Below are 17,441 nucleotides of genomic sequence, written 5' to 3' on the forward strand. Positions count from 1 at the left end.
CTGGCCATACACTGAGATGTGGTCACCAAACGGGTATATTTTTCCACAATATGCCCACCTTGATCACAATGGCGGGATGCAGCCTGTCGAGGTGAGGAGTGAATCAATGAGCCAAAGTGCTCCCATCTGAGGGCCCCATACACAGGCCGATAAGCTGCCAACTTTGTATCTCAGCAGCTTTTTTCAGCACGTGTATGGCCACCATACACATACACGTTCTTGCAGCCCAGATTATTATCTATTTCCCAGTGCTGTAACCAACCACCTGCTGGCATGTTTTGATGAACTTAATGGCCTGAATTCTCCTGTTTATTGACAAGAGAGGGATGTTTATTTAAACACACAATGCAGTTTGCATGTAAAGGTGGCAATACCCTAGCGATACTTGTCTGTATCTGACCAATCAGCCCTCAACAGGTGGATACCATACAAGTTCAGTTTAATATAAATAAAGAAACAGGCGCTAAATACATTTATTCCATTTGGACACATCTTCATTTTAATGGCATTTTGGAATCTTAACAATTCACATGGTTTTATACTGGAGACCAGTTCCAATACATTAGGCATCTTCATAATCACTTCTTGGCTTCCGTTCATCCATCATCACTCAAAAGACAAACAATAAAGAAATTGCACTGTTTCCTGTACACAGCATAGAGTCTTTCCCTTTGCATAACACCCACGCTCCCTGCTCTCCGTAGGCTAGAGGAGTGGGTTAGTGGAATTGGCTTGCTCACACAGATTCTTGTGCTCTTTTGGTCTGGTTTTTTTTTTATTTAATATGTAAAGTACTTTGTTCATATAAAAAAGTATATAACGTTACTTCTCACTTGTGTTTCTGAAGTGTTTTGGCTCACTAGAATGTTATTACTATTTTAATTTCAAGAAAGGAATGTTTAAGGCATTTGGGTAATAGAGGAAGAATTCATGGGTCAAACCGATGTTCCATTGTTGGAATCATTTTCTTCTCCCTGAAAGCAAAGAATAAAAGGCTTGATTATGAAGGGAGACTAAAGATCACTTCCAAGATTTACGGAAAAGTTTTATGAACAGCTAAAAGCACTAGGGAAATGCACTTTATTTTGTTCTAGGCTTGTTTCCGACACAAATTGTATATTTATTTAAAGTGGTAGTTCACCTTTAAATTATCTTTTAGTATGATGTAGCCATTGAAATTCTAAAACCATTTGGATTTTTTTATAGGTTTTTTTTTGTTATTTAGATTTTTATTTAGCAGCTCTACTTTTTGGTATCTTAGCAGCTAGGGTCGTATGGTTGCTAGGGTCTTATATACTCTAGCAACCAGGCAGTCGTTTGAACAAGGCACAGGAATATGAATAGAAGAGGGGCTTAATATAAAGATAAGGAATACAATCTAGCAATAACAATAAAATTGTAGATTATTGCAGATAATTTTAAAACTATAAAAAATAAATAATGAAAACCAATGGCAAAGTTTCTAGGAATAGGGAATTCTATAACACACTAAAAGTTAATCGAAAGGTGACCCATCCCTTTAAGGTAAGCAGGAATACAGACATATTTAGGTCCTGGGTGATCACGTCTTCTAGTTTTATGTGATTTATTCTTTTGGGGCTCATTGCATTATTGATTCATTGCTATTGACACCATGCAGCATTTTTATGAGTTCTCATTCCATCCACCTTGGCTGGGATGCACTGCATGGCCCTAAAATGCTGTAGTGCTTAAACAGAAGCCAAACAACTTACTACAGTAAGGGCTCTGGCACACGGGGAGATTAGTCGCCCGCGACAAATCTCCCTGTTCGCGGGTGACTAATCTCCCCAAATTGCCATCCCACTGGCGAAAATGTAAGTTGCCGGTGGGATGGCACATGCAGCAGCGCGATTTCGGCAAATCGGCGAAAATGCCTCGCGAGGCAACTTCGGTGATTTGCCGAAATCGCATGCGCAGCGTGTGCCATCCCACCGGCAACTTACATTTTGTTTTGTTGGTGGAAACAATACAATTTTGTGTCGATAATGCGCCTAACAAGCACTGAGAGGGAGCTCCCTGTACAGGAAGCCATATTGGGGTACAAGCATGTAACTGCCCACACCTACCCACAGGAGCTCTCTCCTGGTATGGTTGGCATAGCTGAATTTTCTGCACATAATGCTAATGTTTCCTCTAACTAAAGTGCAGGTTCTATTAATGGGGAAACAAATTTTCACCAATAAGTGTCCATTAAGTATTCATAAATGTATTGCTTTAGCCGATTATGAAAGGGTCTAGTGAATCCATGAATTTCCATTAGGATGTAAGAGTACAACCTGCTACCCAGCAATAATGACAACATTCCTAAACTTAGTTTTAACACTTTGTTTCATGGAGACTTTTAGAAAATACCAAATCTATATTCTAAGCTCAGACATGGGTGTCTTTTCAGAGAAGCCTATGGTGGGGATATGGTGGCTAGTTAATATTTAAGGCCTAATGCCCACTGCTAATATTATCCTATCAGGGGGAATTCCTAAATATAAAGGAAAAGCACAGGCACAAAGCGGAGACCACATCCTTCTGAGAGAAAGAGATAGAGTTACAGGGGGTTAGTGGTTTTAGTCAGGGATATTCTGGATAGGAGATGAAACAACAGCAATGAAGGGAATTAGTACCGTCTGGTGAAGTTGTGTTTTCAGGACTTTATTACGCTCTTTTTCCTTAGTTAGTTCTTCCTGAGAGGCCTTCAAAAGCTTTAACAGTTTGGTAGACGCTTGACCTAAGTCCCGTGTTAGTTTTTTTTCCTTCTCAAGTCTTTCCTACAATGTGTTTAGTGCAGGAATTGGTTAGTTGGAAGCACTCTGGACTTGTAAATAAAATAACATATGGGATGATGCACCCTACTATAAAGGGGGGGGGGGGACTAAAAACTTGGCAGTCCCCAGATTCATTCTACTTTAGTGGATATACTGTAATGTATACAGGTTGGCTCATTTAACAGAAGGGCTGCTTTATTTCTCTTTCTATTTATCTGGAATACTTCTGTGTTAGCGAGGGGCTTGAAAATGAAGTGAGAATAACTGGATAAGGAATAAGGTGGAGTAAATAAGAGAGAACTACTGTGTAATGCATATTCCTCTGTATATTAGGATTCACATAATATCTGCCTCTCTAACAGGATTACAGGAGGTGCAAGAAACTCATCCCAAAGCAGCAATAAAAGAAATTTTCCATTCCATCTCCACCAATAAAATCAGGCTATATATCTGGTTTACATTTATACACACAAACCTTGATCTGTTGCACTTCTTCTGTGTCAGGCTCCTCTGTAGATTTTAACTTTTCCAGTTCTTCCTGCAAACTGCGCACTGATTTCTGCTATAGTTAAAAATATTTATATATATATATTACAAGGTGTTACCTGCTTATTTCGTACACAAACAAATAAACATCTCAAGCAAAGCACAACATTTCCAACTGCAGCCACTGGCATATCTAGCATACAGCAGGCCCCTCATCCATGGGGGGCTCAGACAGTCGTGAGGTCTGCTGTATGTCTCATGCCTTCAGCTCTTCACTGTGAGTGAGCAGAGGGGTTGTGCTGGGGAAGGGGATATGTGCAAGCACTCCTGTATCACCTGTAGGGGCTCAGCGACCTATTGTTATGCCAACTATGCAGCCATAGACAAACGCTGCATGGAGACTTGCACACTTCTTTCTTGGCCTGGCCAAAGGGTAATAGCACCGTGAAAACTTTCAGTAGCCCAGAATGTGGCACCAGAGGCTCAGAAGGTATGTATGTATAACTTTATTTATAAAGCGCTACAAGGGTACGCATCGCTGTACAATCTTACAATATACAAAATGACACACAGGGAGGACAAGTGTTATAATAAATACAATAAATATGTATAAATACACAGGGAGTAAGTGCCATGTGGTATGAGACACAGTAGGAAGGAGGTCCCTGCCCCGTAGAGCTTACAGTCTAAGTGGTTGGGTAACATACAGGGACAGATTGGAAGGTAAGAGTGCACCAGGTATGGGCATTTGCCCTTAAGCTCAGGAAGGTGCTTGTAAGTGCCTAGACCACTGCATCTCTCAATATCTGAGTTTTCTAAACTAGCTACTGAAATAGGCATAGGGGCTGCCATGAGGCGACTTGAGAAACTTGCCTTAGGTGGCAGAGCCCCCAAAGTTACTAGGGACACAAAAACCGTTCTTGTTAACTTTAAGCGGCAAATTTTAATTGTGCTCTCTGCATTAGCGATGTGACCCCCACCCCCCGGCCCTACTACGGTGCAAGAAAGAGAAGGTAAGTGCTGGGGGGGGGGGCTCCCAGTTTGGTGGGAAAGCTTAGAATAGAATCTTTACTTAGACTCAGGCTTTGGATATTTTTTTGTGAACAGCATAAAAATTGAGCACATAGTTTAAAATATACTGTCTTCAGTTGCATTCTTACCTCTTGTGTTTCTGCTAAAGTGCTCTCAAGATTTACCATTGGTACTTCCATGATCTGGAAAAAAACAGTGTGGAAAAACAATGTTGTAATGTAGATTATTCACCACAAGAACGGTGTAATAAATTCTAACCACGCTCCACTACTTGGAAACAAAATTACTGGAGAGGTTTGTAAACAGCATTATTCAGAAATGTGTTGCACTGTGTGAAAAAGTGTTATCCTAAACACACAGTGTAATATATCTCTGAAGAAAGGATGATATACAGGTATGGGACATGTTTTCCCAAATACTTTGGACCTGGGTTTTTTTGGATAAGGGATCCTTCTGTAATTTGGATCACTATACTTTGTCTACTAAAACTCATTTAAACATGAAACCACTCTAGTCTGTTATTTATAAATTCATGACTTTGTTTATTAAAAATAAAAATGTCCAGAGAGGCTTATCTCTAGAGGATTCTGCAATATCTTTCACAGAAAGCCAGTTATTTGTGTGAGATTTCTGCACTAAATGCTGATAGATTACACAATAAATATTTGTAGCTAAAGTTTTCTAGGGAAATGAGGGTGAGCTGGGTGAGTCCTGAGAGACAGGGTTCAACAGAGGATACTTGCGTGCATTGCTTGCCCAAGTAAGGGGGCCATGTTTCCCCCAAATGAAGAAATTTATTGTGAGGGGAGAGTCATCCATGTGACATTACCAATCAGGAATAATATACTACATACAGTAGTTCTGTCATGGTTCCAGGGCCTAATACACTTAGCATGAATGGAGTACTCAATTTTGAATGGAAATGCTTTAATATTATAGGGTCTCTGTAAAAGTTTACCAACCTTTGAAGTCTGGTGTTCAGTATCATTTACATGATTTTGCATTTCACTAAGTTGTTGCCGGAGCTAATAGACAAAAACAGGAATACATCATCTTTACTTTAAGCAAGCGGAAAGAAATATCTGTATTTAGAACCAGCCAGTTCTGTAGGAGCTCTAATGGAAAGATATGATGTGGTCTGACACCAATATTCCATTTTAAGGTTTAGGAAAGCCTCACACATAACACATAGTTTAAAGCAAGGCAGAGTTTCTATGTTTTGTGCAAAATCAATTTGTCTGCATCAGTATTTAGCAACCAACGCTGAATATACATATTATACCTGATTCTAATTATTTACATTAAGTAACTACATATAAGCAACTCCAGAAATCAAAACTAGCAATACAGAATGATAAAATAGTAAAGGCTAAAGATTTAACCTAATAATACCACCCTAATGTACCACTACACAGTGTGTGAAAATAAATATGAATTAATTGAATTAATTTTAAGCCCAATTTCAGTTCTCCAATATGACCAAAACCATTATAGATACAAATGTACATTATATACATTATAGATGCAAAAGTATTCACCAGTGAGAATGGTGCCTCCCAGCACTACCTAAGCCATCTTGCTGTTATCTTACATACACAAGGATATTATTGCATAACTTTTGGCTTCATTATTTTGCACTCCATATGCAGGAACAAAGAAGCCATAGCGTCAAATTTACACATATCCAGTGGGATTATTACTGGAGAATTTCTAGCCTTAAGAGCTGGGGAAAAGCTTTATTTTAAAAAATTGCTTTAAGTGTATAGCCCTGCTGTTGCTCAACTACAACTCTCAGAATGCTTAAACCATTGATAAAATGTTGGCGTATGCTGTGATTTGCAGTCCAGCAAATTTGGCTAAAGTTTGGTTGAACAAAGAGCTTACATCCTCTTTAAAGGACAGCACCTTTAACACAGAACATTGTGTAGGAATTATGACCATTATACTAGAACTAGAGCATATAATAAGTGTATTATTATTTTGAACTCACCACAGAGAGTTCTACGCTTTGCTTCCTTGCTTCAGCTTTGGTAGCATTTAGGTGTTCCTGAGATTCTGATAAAAGCTGCTGCAACTGCAAGTAAAAAGAAAAACTTGAGACACCGAAACTGTTAAGTTTAATTATACAAAAACAGCTGTCATAAGGTTATAATAATGTATTTTAATTTCAATTACAATAGAACACAGCTGGGTACAAACTATACTGAAAGCAGGTGCTTCCATGCAGGTAACTTTGAAAGTAACACGATTGTTAGGGCAGGTTGACAAGAGCTATTAAAAGGAATACTGCTTAATAGCAATTGCACATAGGGCTATAGCCCCAATAGACTTTATTGGGAATACCAAAAAACAAGATGCCCCCTGAAGTGGCGCCACAGTGTACCACTGCCTTAATAAGTCCCTTTTTTAATTTACTTACACTCTCTATTTCGTTTGAGTAAGTCTGGCATTCTGTACTTTTTGCATTCATCTGGGTCTCCAGCTGTGCCTCCATCAGAGATATACACTCTTTTAGCTAAAAACAAGCATAAATGGGCACGTGAATTAATAACTGTAAAATTAATTTGGAGTAAAGGTGATGCCTTTATTGATTATTAAAGATGATGATTGTAGCAAAATATTTCAAGCTTGCTATAATCATCATCTCATCCAATAAAGGTATCACCTTTACAGCATTTTTGTTATGTTTCAGTTATAGTTTTAATCTATAACACTTTGAATGGGAAACATGGTATGGCACCTCTATTGGAGCTGCAATATATAGTGAATAAAGTGATAGGGATATTATAAGTCCAATGACCATATAAAAGCACAAGGCCAAAGATCAAGTGCTTTTATACAGGTCATGGAACTTCAAGGTTCCATGATACAACAGGCCGAGTGCTTTTACACAGGTCATGGAACTCCGAGGTGACTTCTAATATCCTCATATTTTACAACAGGGCGTACTTTATTTATTATATTAAACAAGTTTCAATGAGTCATGTGACAGAATTACATTACTAAGCTCCGATTATAACTGATAACATCACTAAGCACTGCTTATAAGGATATAATTTACAGTTTAGTTCCATAGGGAACTGTATATTATAATGTTATATATATAGGGCTGCACTATAATGAGGCAAGTGGAAAATCTTACCACGGATGACACTTTACCAGGTGTGAAATTCATATTGCAATTCCGCTTTCTACACTAGCAATTGTGCCCCCCCCCCCTCCCCCAACCATCAAATCTGTAACCTCATGTGGTACAAGCAGTAGTGCCCCCTTTCTGATTACACTATGGTAACAGTTGCTAAGCATTCCTGATAACTCTAATGCAGCATATAATCTGTTTATAGTTTGTACCTTTCTGTAAGGGATTACAATTAATAACTAGTGCCCATATATAAATGAGAAAACCATTTTTGTTATAAATTGTTAGCTCTCGGTACACAATTATTAACGCATATTTATAAAAACCAACATGAATAGATTGAACATACAGAATTACATACAAAGCAACCAATAAAATAAAATGTGAGATCTGTGATTATATTATAGGGTAAGTGGAGGAGGTTATAAGCATTAAGGTACTGCTTCCACAACATTCCAAATGCCTCATATTCTGTACATAACATTAGAATGTAAAAGCCCTTAATAGATTGTAAGCTCTACGGGGCAGGGACCTCCATCCTCTTGTGTCTTTGACTCTTAACTTATTGCAACTGTATTTATCTTGTATCTATCTGTATTTATTGTTGTACTTTGTATTTATCTATTATTATCTTAATAATCCCCTGTTTGTATTAATGTATTCTACTGTACAGCGCTGCGTACATAAGTAGCGCTTTATAAATAAAGTTATACATACATACATACTTGCTGAACATTAAAGCTGTGCCAGACCTTTGCTTACCTGTTCTGTGCTTTGAAGATCTGACCTTAATTTTTCCACAGTTTCTTCTAGTGTTTTCACCTGGGAATGTGACTACAAAACAAGAAAGGCTATGTATTGTTAATTGGTGTAAATACAACTTAGTGGAAGAAATTAGTGCAAGTATATGCCACAGTCTTTAACATAGTCTGTGTTAGAACAAATTTTCAAATGAAAATGTACTACACCTTTGTGAGATCTTCCTCTGATGCTGCTAATTTTGCCTTCCATACTTGCTCCTCTTCTTCAACACTCTTCTGAAGAGCTTTAAGCATTGCTTCCTAAATGATAAGAAGTTTCAGTATATATCTATAAAACATGTCTTATTCCCAAGGATCTAATAGGGGACAAATGATTTTCCAGTGGGGACCAGTAAAGTTTCCTAGTTGTTTCAGTTTATCTTTTAAAGATGGCATTACTCTAACTGTTAGAAAATAGAGGATCCTTTGAGTGGCATGTGATAATATGTGAAATAATAAGGAACATACTTAAGTACAAGCTGTTCTGTGTACAAATGCACATCGGTAACACATGAAAAAAATTCTACTGACTTACTGTTTCTCCAAGGATGGTTCTGTACTGCTCACATTCAGTCTGTAGAGCACTCTGTGTATCTTCTGCTTCTTTTAATTTAAGCTGTGATTCCTAAAAAAAAACCAAAACAAGTATGAATAACATGTGCTGCATCTGGCACCAGAACGACACATAGGGGTAATTGCAGCTTTCTTGTATTTCTTCTACACACAGTCAGCTGATTCAGCTAATGCAGCCTTTCTGTTTGCACTTATGAACAAGTGCACAAATGAGAGTCATTTTTATTTTGTGTTTTAAAATCATATTAAGGAAAGAGGTAAGCGTTCAAGAACCTATTCTAGAATTGGCACTACAGCATTTCTTACTTTCATACTCACCGAAGAACCGTCTTTCTCTGTTGGCTGGTTGAGAAATTCTGTCGTCCTCTGTCTGAACTCCTGTAACCACTCACTATATGACTGTGGGCACACAAAACAATTGTAAAGACCATCAGTGTCTGCTAGGATATAAATATGGCCATATACAGACATTTCTGGACCTTGAGGCACGACCCCTTAAATTTGCTGTGATTGGTTGTTTTTTGTTCTGAATAAGCAATCCCCACATTTGATATCACCAGCATCTGCTATAGGCAGAACATTTCCTATTCACTTGATTGGAGGTGAAAAACATTATTTTGACCACCAGTAATCTCCCTGAGAGCACTGCAGTAGTCCAAACACTTCATGTGTTCAAAATGGAACCACAAAGCATAGGTGATTGTATAAAGAAGAATATGAGTATGGTTAGAAATGCCATATTTATTATATTAAACTCACTGCAACAGCCTATAGGTTTAACATCTTTGTAAGAGTATTCAGGACTTTTAAGTTGTCAAAAGAGCTCCCCATCTAGGATCTTGTTAGAAGTGTCAGTGACACTCACATGCTCAGTGTGCTCTTGGCAGCTGTTGTGTAGCTAGGGTTAAGGGTCATCACAAATCATAAAGCAGAGAAATAGGTTTTGTGTAATATATGCAGATTATTCCATTCTAATGTGAATCTGATTAAATTATTAATCAGTCTTGTAATTTGACATTTAAATTCTAAATATACAGTATATTGTGATTCAGTCCGGCAACAGCACAGAGGATGTGTGAGGAATCAGCAGATCATGACTCATAAGCCCACCATAAGTATGACTGTGCTGTACCTGTTGTGGCTCAATAGTGATCTGTGGATATAGTAACTGCAGCGTTTCTTTTGTCTGTATCTGTACTGCATTGAGTTGTTGTACCATTTCTTCCTAGAAAACAAAAAAGTTTACACTGGTTAAACATACATGTGTTGTAATAGCTGTTAACCTATAATTCTGTAGGGACTAAAACATGATTGGAATTAGAAGAGCTGGCATTTGTGTTCCCTTAGAGCAGTGCTGTCCAACTGGCGGCCCGCGACCCCCCTCTGTGTGGCCCCCCACCTGTCTGGCTGCTTTGATGGCTTACTCTTGTGTAAGATTTAAATGGTATCAGTACTGGGATTAACTGCCCCCCCCCCCCCTGCATGGTTCTCACCTCAGATTCAGGCTGTATTGTTTAAATATGTAATTCCCTGTGTTGTTCACACCTTTTAATCTCTGCATTGTTCACCCCCTGCAGTGTTCACACCTCAGGCTCAGGCTGTAATCACCCCCATTGTTCCCCTGTTCACACCTCAGGAGCAGTAGAAACCCACAAATAATCCCTGCACACTACAAAAAGAACATATACTGAGGTGTTACTGCAATTAAAAAGTTTTTTAATATATAGTTATTGTGCAGACTGTAGGAGCAGTGCCAGCATTATGTCACTGTAGGCTGCCTGTGTGTGCCATACACACAGGCAGCATAGGGCAAGCAGAGTATGGCACACACAGGCAGGGTAGGGAAGGCAGAGTATGGCACACACAGGCAGGGTAGGGCAGGCAGAGTATGGCACACACAGGCAGAGTAGGGCAGGCAGAGTATGGCACACACAGGCAGAGTAGGGCAGGCAGAGTATGGCACACACAGGCCAAGTTTGGCACACACAGTGAAAGTATGGCACACGTAGGCAGGGTAGGGAAGGCAGAGTATGGCACACACAGGCAGGGTAGGGCAGGCAGAGTATGGCACACACAGGCCAAGTATGGCACAAACCAGCCAAGAATGGCACACACAGTGAAAGTATGGCATGCAGGCAGGGTAGGGCAGGCAGAGTATGGCACACACAGGCAGGGTAGGGAAGGCAGAGTATGGCACACACAAAGGCAGGGTAGGGCAGGCAGAGTATGGCACACACAGGCCAAGTATGGCACAAACCAGCCAAGAATGGCACACACAGTGAAAGTATGGCATGCAGGCAGGGTAGGGCAGGCAGAGTATGGCACACACAGGCAGGGTAGGGAAGGCAGAGTATGGCACACACAGGCAGGGTAGGGAAGGCAGAGTATGGCACACACAGGCAGGGTAGGGCAGGCAGAGTATGGCACACAGGCAGGGTATGGCAGGCAGAGTATGGCAGGTTTTTGCTGTACTACAACCATTAATATGGGTATGGTCATGTGATAACATGGGTGTGGTTTCAAGTGGGTGCGGTTTCAAAAAGGGGAGTGGTCAAAACTGGCTTCCATTATCGGCCCTCCACTACGTAGGTCGGAAAAATTCCGGCCCTCGGTACAACAGAAGTTGGACAGCACTGCCTTAGAGTACATTATTTCTTACCTTTGCCTTCTTTTCAGAGTTCAGCTTCTCCTCACTGGTCTTTTCTGACAAGCCCAGTGCTTCCATGGCTTGCCAATTCTTCTCCCTTAAATCCTTGTAACGAAAAAAAAAAAAAATTAAAAAAACAATAGATTATATATATATTTATTTGCAGGAACAAAACCTGGGTGCTGGTACCAAAAAAGGCAGGCAATTTATATCTTGACAAACAGAATACCTACATTATTTTTATTTTTCTGTTGTTCAACCGCTTCTTTTAATTCAGAAGTTTCCTTTTCTAGAGATGCAATATGTGAATCTTTTTCTTGAAGCCTGGTTTATAAGAAAACATGTATTAGGAAAACACGAGGGGTAAAACACAAAAATAAGGTTCTTCAAATAAGGTTCTTCTGCTTTTCTTTAAAGCACTACCCTGCTGCATATGGTTGGCAGAGAGAGCAGTACTTTGGCTTAGTCTAGTGATCCCTATCACCAACCCATAGAGTGAAATGGGGACTGTGACACCCCAGTGTTTTGCTTTTGAGTGTGTAGTGAAGAAGTGGTAGAAGGGTGACAGAATGGGAAGAAATGGCCATAGGACAGGGGTGTCAAACTCAATCACATAAGGGGGCCGAAATCTAAAACACAGGCTGAGTCGCGGGCCAAATTTTTTATTAATATACTTAGTAAGATACTAAGGGGCTGATTTACTAACCCACAAATCCGACCCGAATTGGAAAAGTTCCGACTTGAAAACGAACATTTTGCGACTTTTTCGTATGTTTTGCGATTTTTTCGGATTCTGTACGAATTTTTCGTTACCAATACGATTTTTGCGTAAAAACGCGAGTTTTTCGTATCCATTACGAAAGTTGCGTAAAAAGTTGCGCATTTTTCGTAGCGTTAAAACTTACGCGAAAAGTTGCGCATTTTTCGTAGCGTTAAAACTTAACGCTACGAAAAATGCGCAACTTTTCGCGTAAGTTTTAACGCTACGAAAAATGCGCAACTTTTTACGCAACTTTCGTAATGGATAGGAAAACTCGCGTTTTTACGCAAAAATCGTATTGGTAACGAAAAATTCGTAAAGAATCCGAAAAAATCGCAAAACATACGAAAAAATCGCAAAATACCGATCATTACAAAAAAAACGCAATCGGACTCCATTCGACCCGTTCGTGGGTAAGTAAATCAGCCCCTAAGGGTATATTTATCACAATGTGTAAAAAGTGGAGTAAGACATTACCGGTGATGTTGCTCATAGCAGCCAATAGATGCTTGACATATATGCCCTAGGACAATACATATGTCTCTGGGAACAAACCCAATTTTATTTTTTTTATATTATTGGCCCAAGTGAAGATATATTTATAACCTTACAATGTAACTGTATTCTCAACCCCAGTCCCATAGATATTCAAGGCTGACTCCAGTTTCCAGAATTTTTTGGTGAGGGTAACAGTCAGCTACAGGGAAATGAGGCCTCGGAGACCCCCTTACTATTTGGCTGGGCTTTTAAGTGTAGGTGGAGAATTTGGTTTAGTGGTAGAGGGGGGGGGGTGAATAGGGAACCAAATCTTAAATTACCCTCCTTGCCACCACATTAAAATTACTTTATCTGTGCTAGCTCCTATGCACCCTAGTGATCACACATCAGTGAGGAATGTCCTTACCTGATTTGTAGTTGTGCAGTTTCAGCTTCTCTTACTTCCTGTAATGAGAAGCAAAAATGTAAATTTGTTACAATGTAACCCTCTTATTTATTCAGACTCTCTTTCACTTATATACCTAAATGTGTATAGAGTTGCAAATAGCCACACAGAGACCCGTAAAAAATTAATTAGTTAAACTTATTCTTAATTTAGTCAGGTACAAAAATGGCCTCTGCAATTTAAAAGTAATGATAATATTAATAAAGTACCATCTTCTTAGCATTGCATAGAGTTTTTAGTTCCAAACTGAACTGATTCTGTATCTGTAGAACTTATGTTGTTTGTGCGTTTAATAGCCCCTGCTGCTGGCTTTGCTTCTTGATAGTTCTAAAGTGCCCCCCACCAAGTGCAGCCTGCAGCTTTTAGCTGGAAAACAATTTTGCTGGATGCAACCTATCAGCAATACTGTGAAAAAAATGAAAATAAGCACTATTTAAGGCTGCAACACACACTGTTTATTGATGGGCAGTAATTTTGGCCGTGCTCAAATGTCACTGCTCGCCCCCAAGCATTTCTTATTTAATTAATTGTGAAGGAATGAATGTCACTTCTACAGCAGGAGTAAGTATCCTCCTCAGGAGCACAAAACTGGCCAAGTCAAGAGCAGTTCAATTTACACACAGACACATACACAAGCCCACATTTCTAATAAATATAATGTATTCAATAGGAGAACACAGAAAAGTCTAGGGCACACTCAGACACATATACTACTATGTTATTTATATGTATTTATACATGCAGTGCCTTTTGGAGGACATATGCAGTGTACAAACAATCACTTACCTGCTGCTGCTTTTCTTTATCAGTGTCTTTATTCTGTCCTGCCTCCAGCAGTGCCTCTATGGATTTTATCCTTTCCATAAGCTGGGAATTTTCTCCTGAAACCCCTTGAAGCTGTTTGTTCAATTTATCCAGCTCTTCTGATTTCTGCTTGCTTTCTGCTTCATAGGACTGCAGTTTAGTTTGAAGATCTATTGGGAAAAAAACAAACAAATCTTAGTTGTTATAAAGGGAAATTGAAACCTGCAAATTTCAGGCTTCAGAGAGCATATTTCTGTTGGCAGATTCTTAGGGGAAGCAGTAGTGGTAGTAGTCATTTGAAGACAGCACTGCTCTTTCCATGCTCACCCCTGCCCACGCTTCTATCAAACTGGCGCAAACACAAAAGTCTATTTGCATGTATCGAGACGGGGAAGCTTCCACTCCCCTCGGCTCTGTTGCTGGATTTGACAGCAAGTATCCAGAAGTGGGCTTAGGGGTTTGAAAAAACTTGGAAAAAGAAAAGTAGTTTCTATATAAGCCTATAGAGAAAATATCTCCCTGTTTGTAGCCAATCACAGGATGAACTATAACTAGTTTGCAAGTAGGTGTGCTATCTGCACTTACTGTGTAGATCTCAAATACCACTGGACTGCAAGGAAAGAAAATGTACACATCAGTACAAATGCCCACTGTGGGCATAGGGCTTTTGTCAAACATGATAATGGGTAACTTGTTGATTTAGAACCAGCAACACCACATTGTAGTTTTTGGTTGTTTGCTGGGACATGTACTACAATATCTGAAGGCTGCAGCTTGCTCATCTCTGATGTGAGAAGCTAAATGCAAAAGCTAAAGTCTAAATAAGATTTCAAGTCTGACAGATCCTTGTGACTTTAGAAAACATTCCATGGTAGCAAATGCTGCGCACTCAAATATATCCTTACTGAGTGCCGTTTATGCTCAGCTGAACCAAATTGTGCCAAAATGGTGCTGAGCGCCTCACCTGCATGGTTCTTCTGTTCTGCCTTGGCCTTTTCTGTGTCTGCCAGTAGGTTCTGGTAAGTGCTCTGAGACTTGCGCAGTTCTTCATTAACTTCATCTAATCTCTTTTGTAATGTGGTTTCACCCTCCTGCTGTAATGTCTAAACAAATAAGTAAACATCAAAACCATGTCAGTTCAATACAAGCAGCAAATACACAGCTATCAAACCCTGCATCAAGTTGCAGTAACACTACAATTCATTCATTCACATTCAAATGTGTAGGAGGTTTATTACATGTGCTCTGGAAGACTGGAGGACATTAGTTCCTTCTCTGTGGGTGCAACCTACTATGCCAAAAAAAATCCCGTAGACAGTATGATTTTGATATACATATGGACTACTCATATACTAGATATTACTAAAAGTATTATTGTAATAATTAACACATTTATATTCAGCACACTGTACAATAAATGGGTGCATATATTGAACACACAGGATTACATACAGAAACAACCAATAAGTGATACAAGAAGTAAGGAGGGTCCTGCTTAGTAACTTGGATGGAACATTATTTTTGCTCAGAAGAGTAATGTGTCTGTGCAGCAGATGTGCATCCCTTCCCTTCCACTACAATAGAAAAAAAACCCATCTGAAAAAAAGCCACATGGGCCAGTACCGGAAACATTTGGAGAATGGTTTTCCAGTACAGAAGCCTTTTGCTACATTATTAATTGCTCCACAAAACACTACCACCATAGATATTAAAAGGGAAAAGGCCCTCTGATTCTCTGATTATTCTTTCTTTTCACCTGTTTTATGTTAAAAATATGCAAAAATAAAAAGAATTGCTCCACAGAAGCACAAGTTGGGTGCCCCTAAAGCTGATCATCCATCACAACATCCACTCAGTTAGTTAGGTCATCAAACTAGTACCAACTAACCCAGTTTGGCCTCCAACATGCAGGGCCAAATTAGGATAATTCAACTGCTTGTCTGCTGGATAGATGATTGGATCATAATTGGAAACCAGGTTTTCAAACCTGCCAAATAAGATTGGTCATGCTGGCCGTCAGAAGAGACCAATACACAGGCCAATAAGCTGCCAACACAGTCTGGAGGGGCTGAGCCGGTAGCTTTGAACTACCAATGCATGGCCTTAATTCACAAGGGTACAATATACTGATTATTTTTGAAGTACTGTTAACTTAAATGAAAGTTAATGTGTCTCTTCAACTAAAGAGTACAGGTATGGGACCTGTTATCCAGAAGGCATGGGACCTGGGTTTTCCAGATAAGGGATCTTTCCGTAATTTGGATCTCTATACCTTAAGTCTACTGAAAAATCATTTAAATATGAATTAAACCCACTAGCATTGAGAATTGAGAATTAATTATATCTTAACTGGGATAAAGTACAAGGTAATGTGTTATTTTTACAGAGAAAGAGGAGATATTTTTTTTTTTTTAAATTAGATTTGTTTGCTTATAATGCAATGGGAGATGGCCATCCCGTAATTCTGATCCAGATAATAGATCCCATACCTGTAACAGATACCAATGCAGTGATAAACCAAACAGGCAAACTGCTGTACTGTTGCCATTGCAACCATGTAGGGCCAAGGCAAGTGCCAGTGGCTAAGTTTATTTTATAAAAACAGTAAATTACATATAACCCTTGGTGATTGGAGAAACAATGTACTCTGCTGTATGAAAGAGCATGATCACAAACCACAGAACTAAAAAATAAATAAAAGCATAAAACAGTGATACATTATAAGACATACTGACATATTCTCACCTGCAGCTGAGTGATCTGCTTCTCGTATGTCACTACTTTACCATCAAGGGACTTTCTACGTTGTTCCTCTTGCTGCAAGGACTCAGACTTGTCACTAAGTTCCTTAGAGAGTTTGCTGCACTCTTGACGCAGTTTTGCCAACTCAGCATTTTGTCTGTGTGTGACAAAAAGTACCAGTCAGCGAGAGCAACACAATGGATCATAAGTTACCCCCACTAAATAAGGAAGACATTAAAGCTCCAAAGAAGAAAATCGGCAGCTGTTTATTTCTGCAACAAGGTAAGTAATGGAAATACAAGCGCTTATTTGCTTTTAATAAGATTATCCAATACCAGAAATCAACCTTTAATACAGCGCTCTTCTCATTTACACATGCATACAATAGAGAATAGAAGGAAGAACTGATATAAGCCATTTGACTGGAATACATACTTGCTCTCTGTCTGGCTTGTGGCCTGGTTTAAGGCATCCCTAAGGATAGAATTCTCCTGCTGCAGGCGAGTAAGCTGTGCCTTGGGGCCATTCTCTATTTCCTCTTGCAGGGACCGAACCTGTATCAAGAGAAACATTATTTACATGAACCAGCAGCCCATGAAGAAATATAAACTACCATAACAAAATGAGAATTTTTACTAACAGATTGTTTATGTGTTATCAGGCCACAAAAGGAAAACATAAGGCCCTGTTTCGGAGAAGGTCTGGCTAAGGGACCCAGTAAATCAGTGCTATTTG

At 39.3% G+C, this 17,441-nt stretch overlaps 1 protein-coding gene across 6 annotated transcripts in view; it reads right to left on the reverse strand.

Annotated features, from left to right (window-relative positions):
• Positions 1 to 468: 468 nt before the first annotated feature.
• The window catches only part of rrbp1 (ribosome binding protein 1), a 42,774-nt gene continuing 25,801 nt past the window's right edge, over positions 469 to 17,441 (reverse strand). For 2 of the 6 annotated variants that reach the window (XM_012962871.3, XM_031901635.1), the window contains exons 6-24: positions 17,142 to 17,260; positions 16,710 to 16,863; positions 14,929 to 15,067; positions 13,947 to 14,134; positions 13,122 to 13,159; positions 11,691 to 11,781; positions 11,470 to 11,562; positions 9,943 to 10,035; positions 9,129 to 9,209; positions 8,773 to 8,862; positions 8,406 to 8,498; positions 8,200 to 8,271; positions 6,718 to 6,813; positions 6,289 to 6,372; positions 5,261 to 5,323; positions 4,427 to 4,480; positions 3,256 to 3,342; positions 2,640 to 2,783; positions 469 to 974 (exon numbers count right to left, since the gene is read on the reverse strand). In XM_012962871.3, the coding sequence (XP_012818325.1) occupies positions 936 to 974; positions 2,640 to 2,783; positions 3,256 to 3,342; positions 4,427 to 4,480; positions 5,261 to 5,323; positions 6,289 to 6,372; positions 6,718 to 6,813; positions 8,200 to 8,271; positions 8,406 to 8,498; positions 8,773 to 8,862; positions 9,129 to 9,209; positions 9,943 to 10,035; positions 11,470 to 11,562; positions 11,691 to 11,781; positions 13,122 to 13,159; positions 13,947 to 14,134; positions 14,929 to 15,067; positions 16,710 to 16,863; positions 17,142 to 17,260 (1,818 nt within the window). In that variant the 3' untranslated portion in view covers positions 469 to 935. 6 annotated transcript variants of the gene reach the window in all.

This window comes from Xenopus tropicalis, chromosome 5 (assembly GCF_000004195.4).
Source record: "Xenopus tropicalis strain Nigerian chromosome 5, UCB_Xtro_10.0, whole genome shotgun sequence".
Classification (NCBI taxonomy): domain Eukaryota; kingdom Metazoa; phylum Chordata; class Amphibia; order Anura; family Pipidae; genus Xenopus; species Xenopus tropicalis.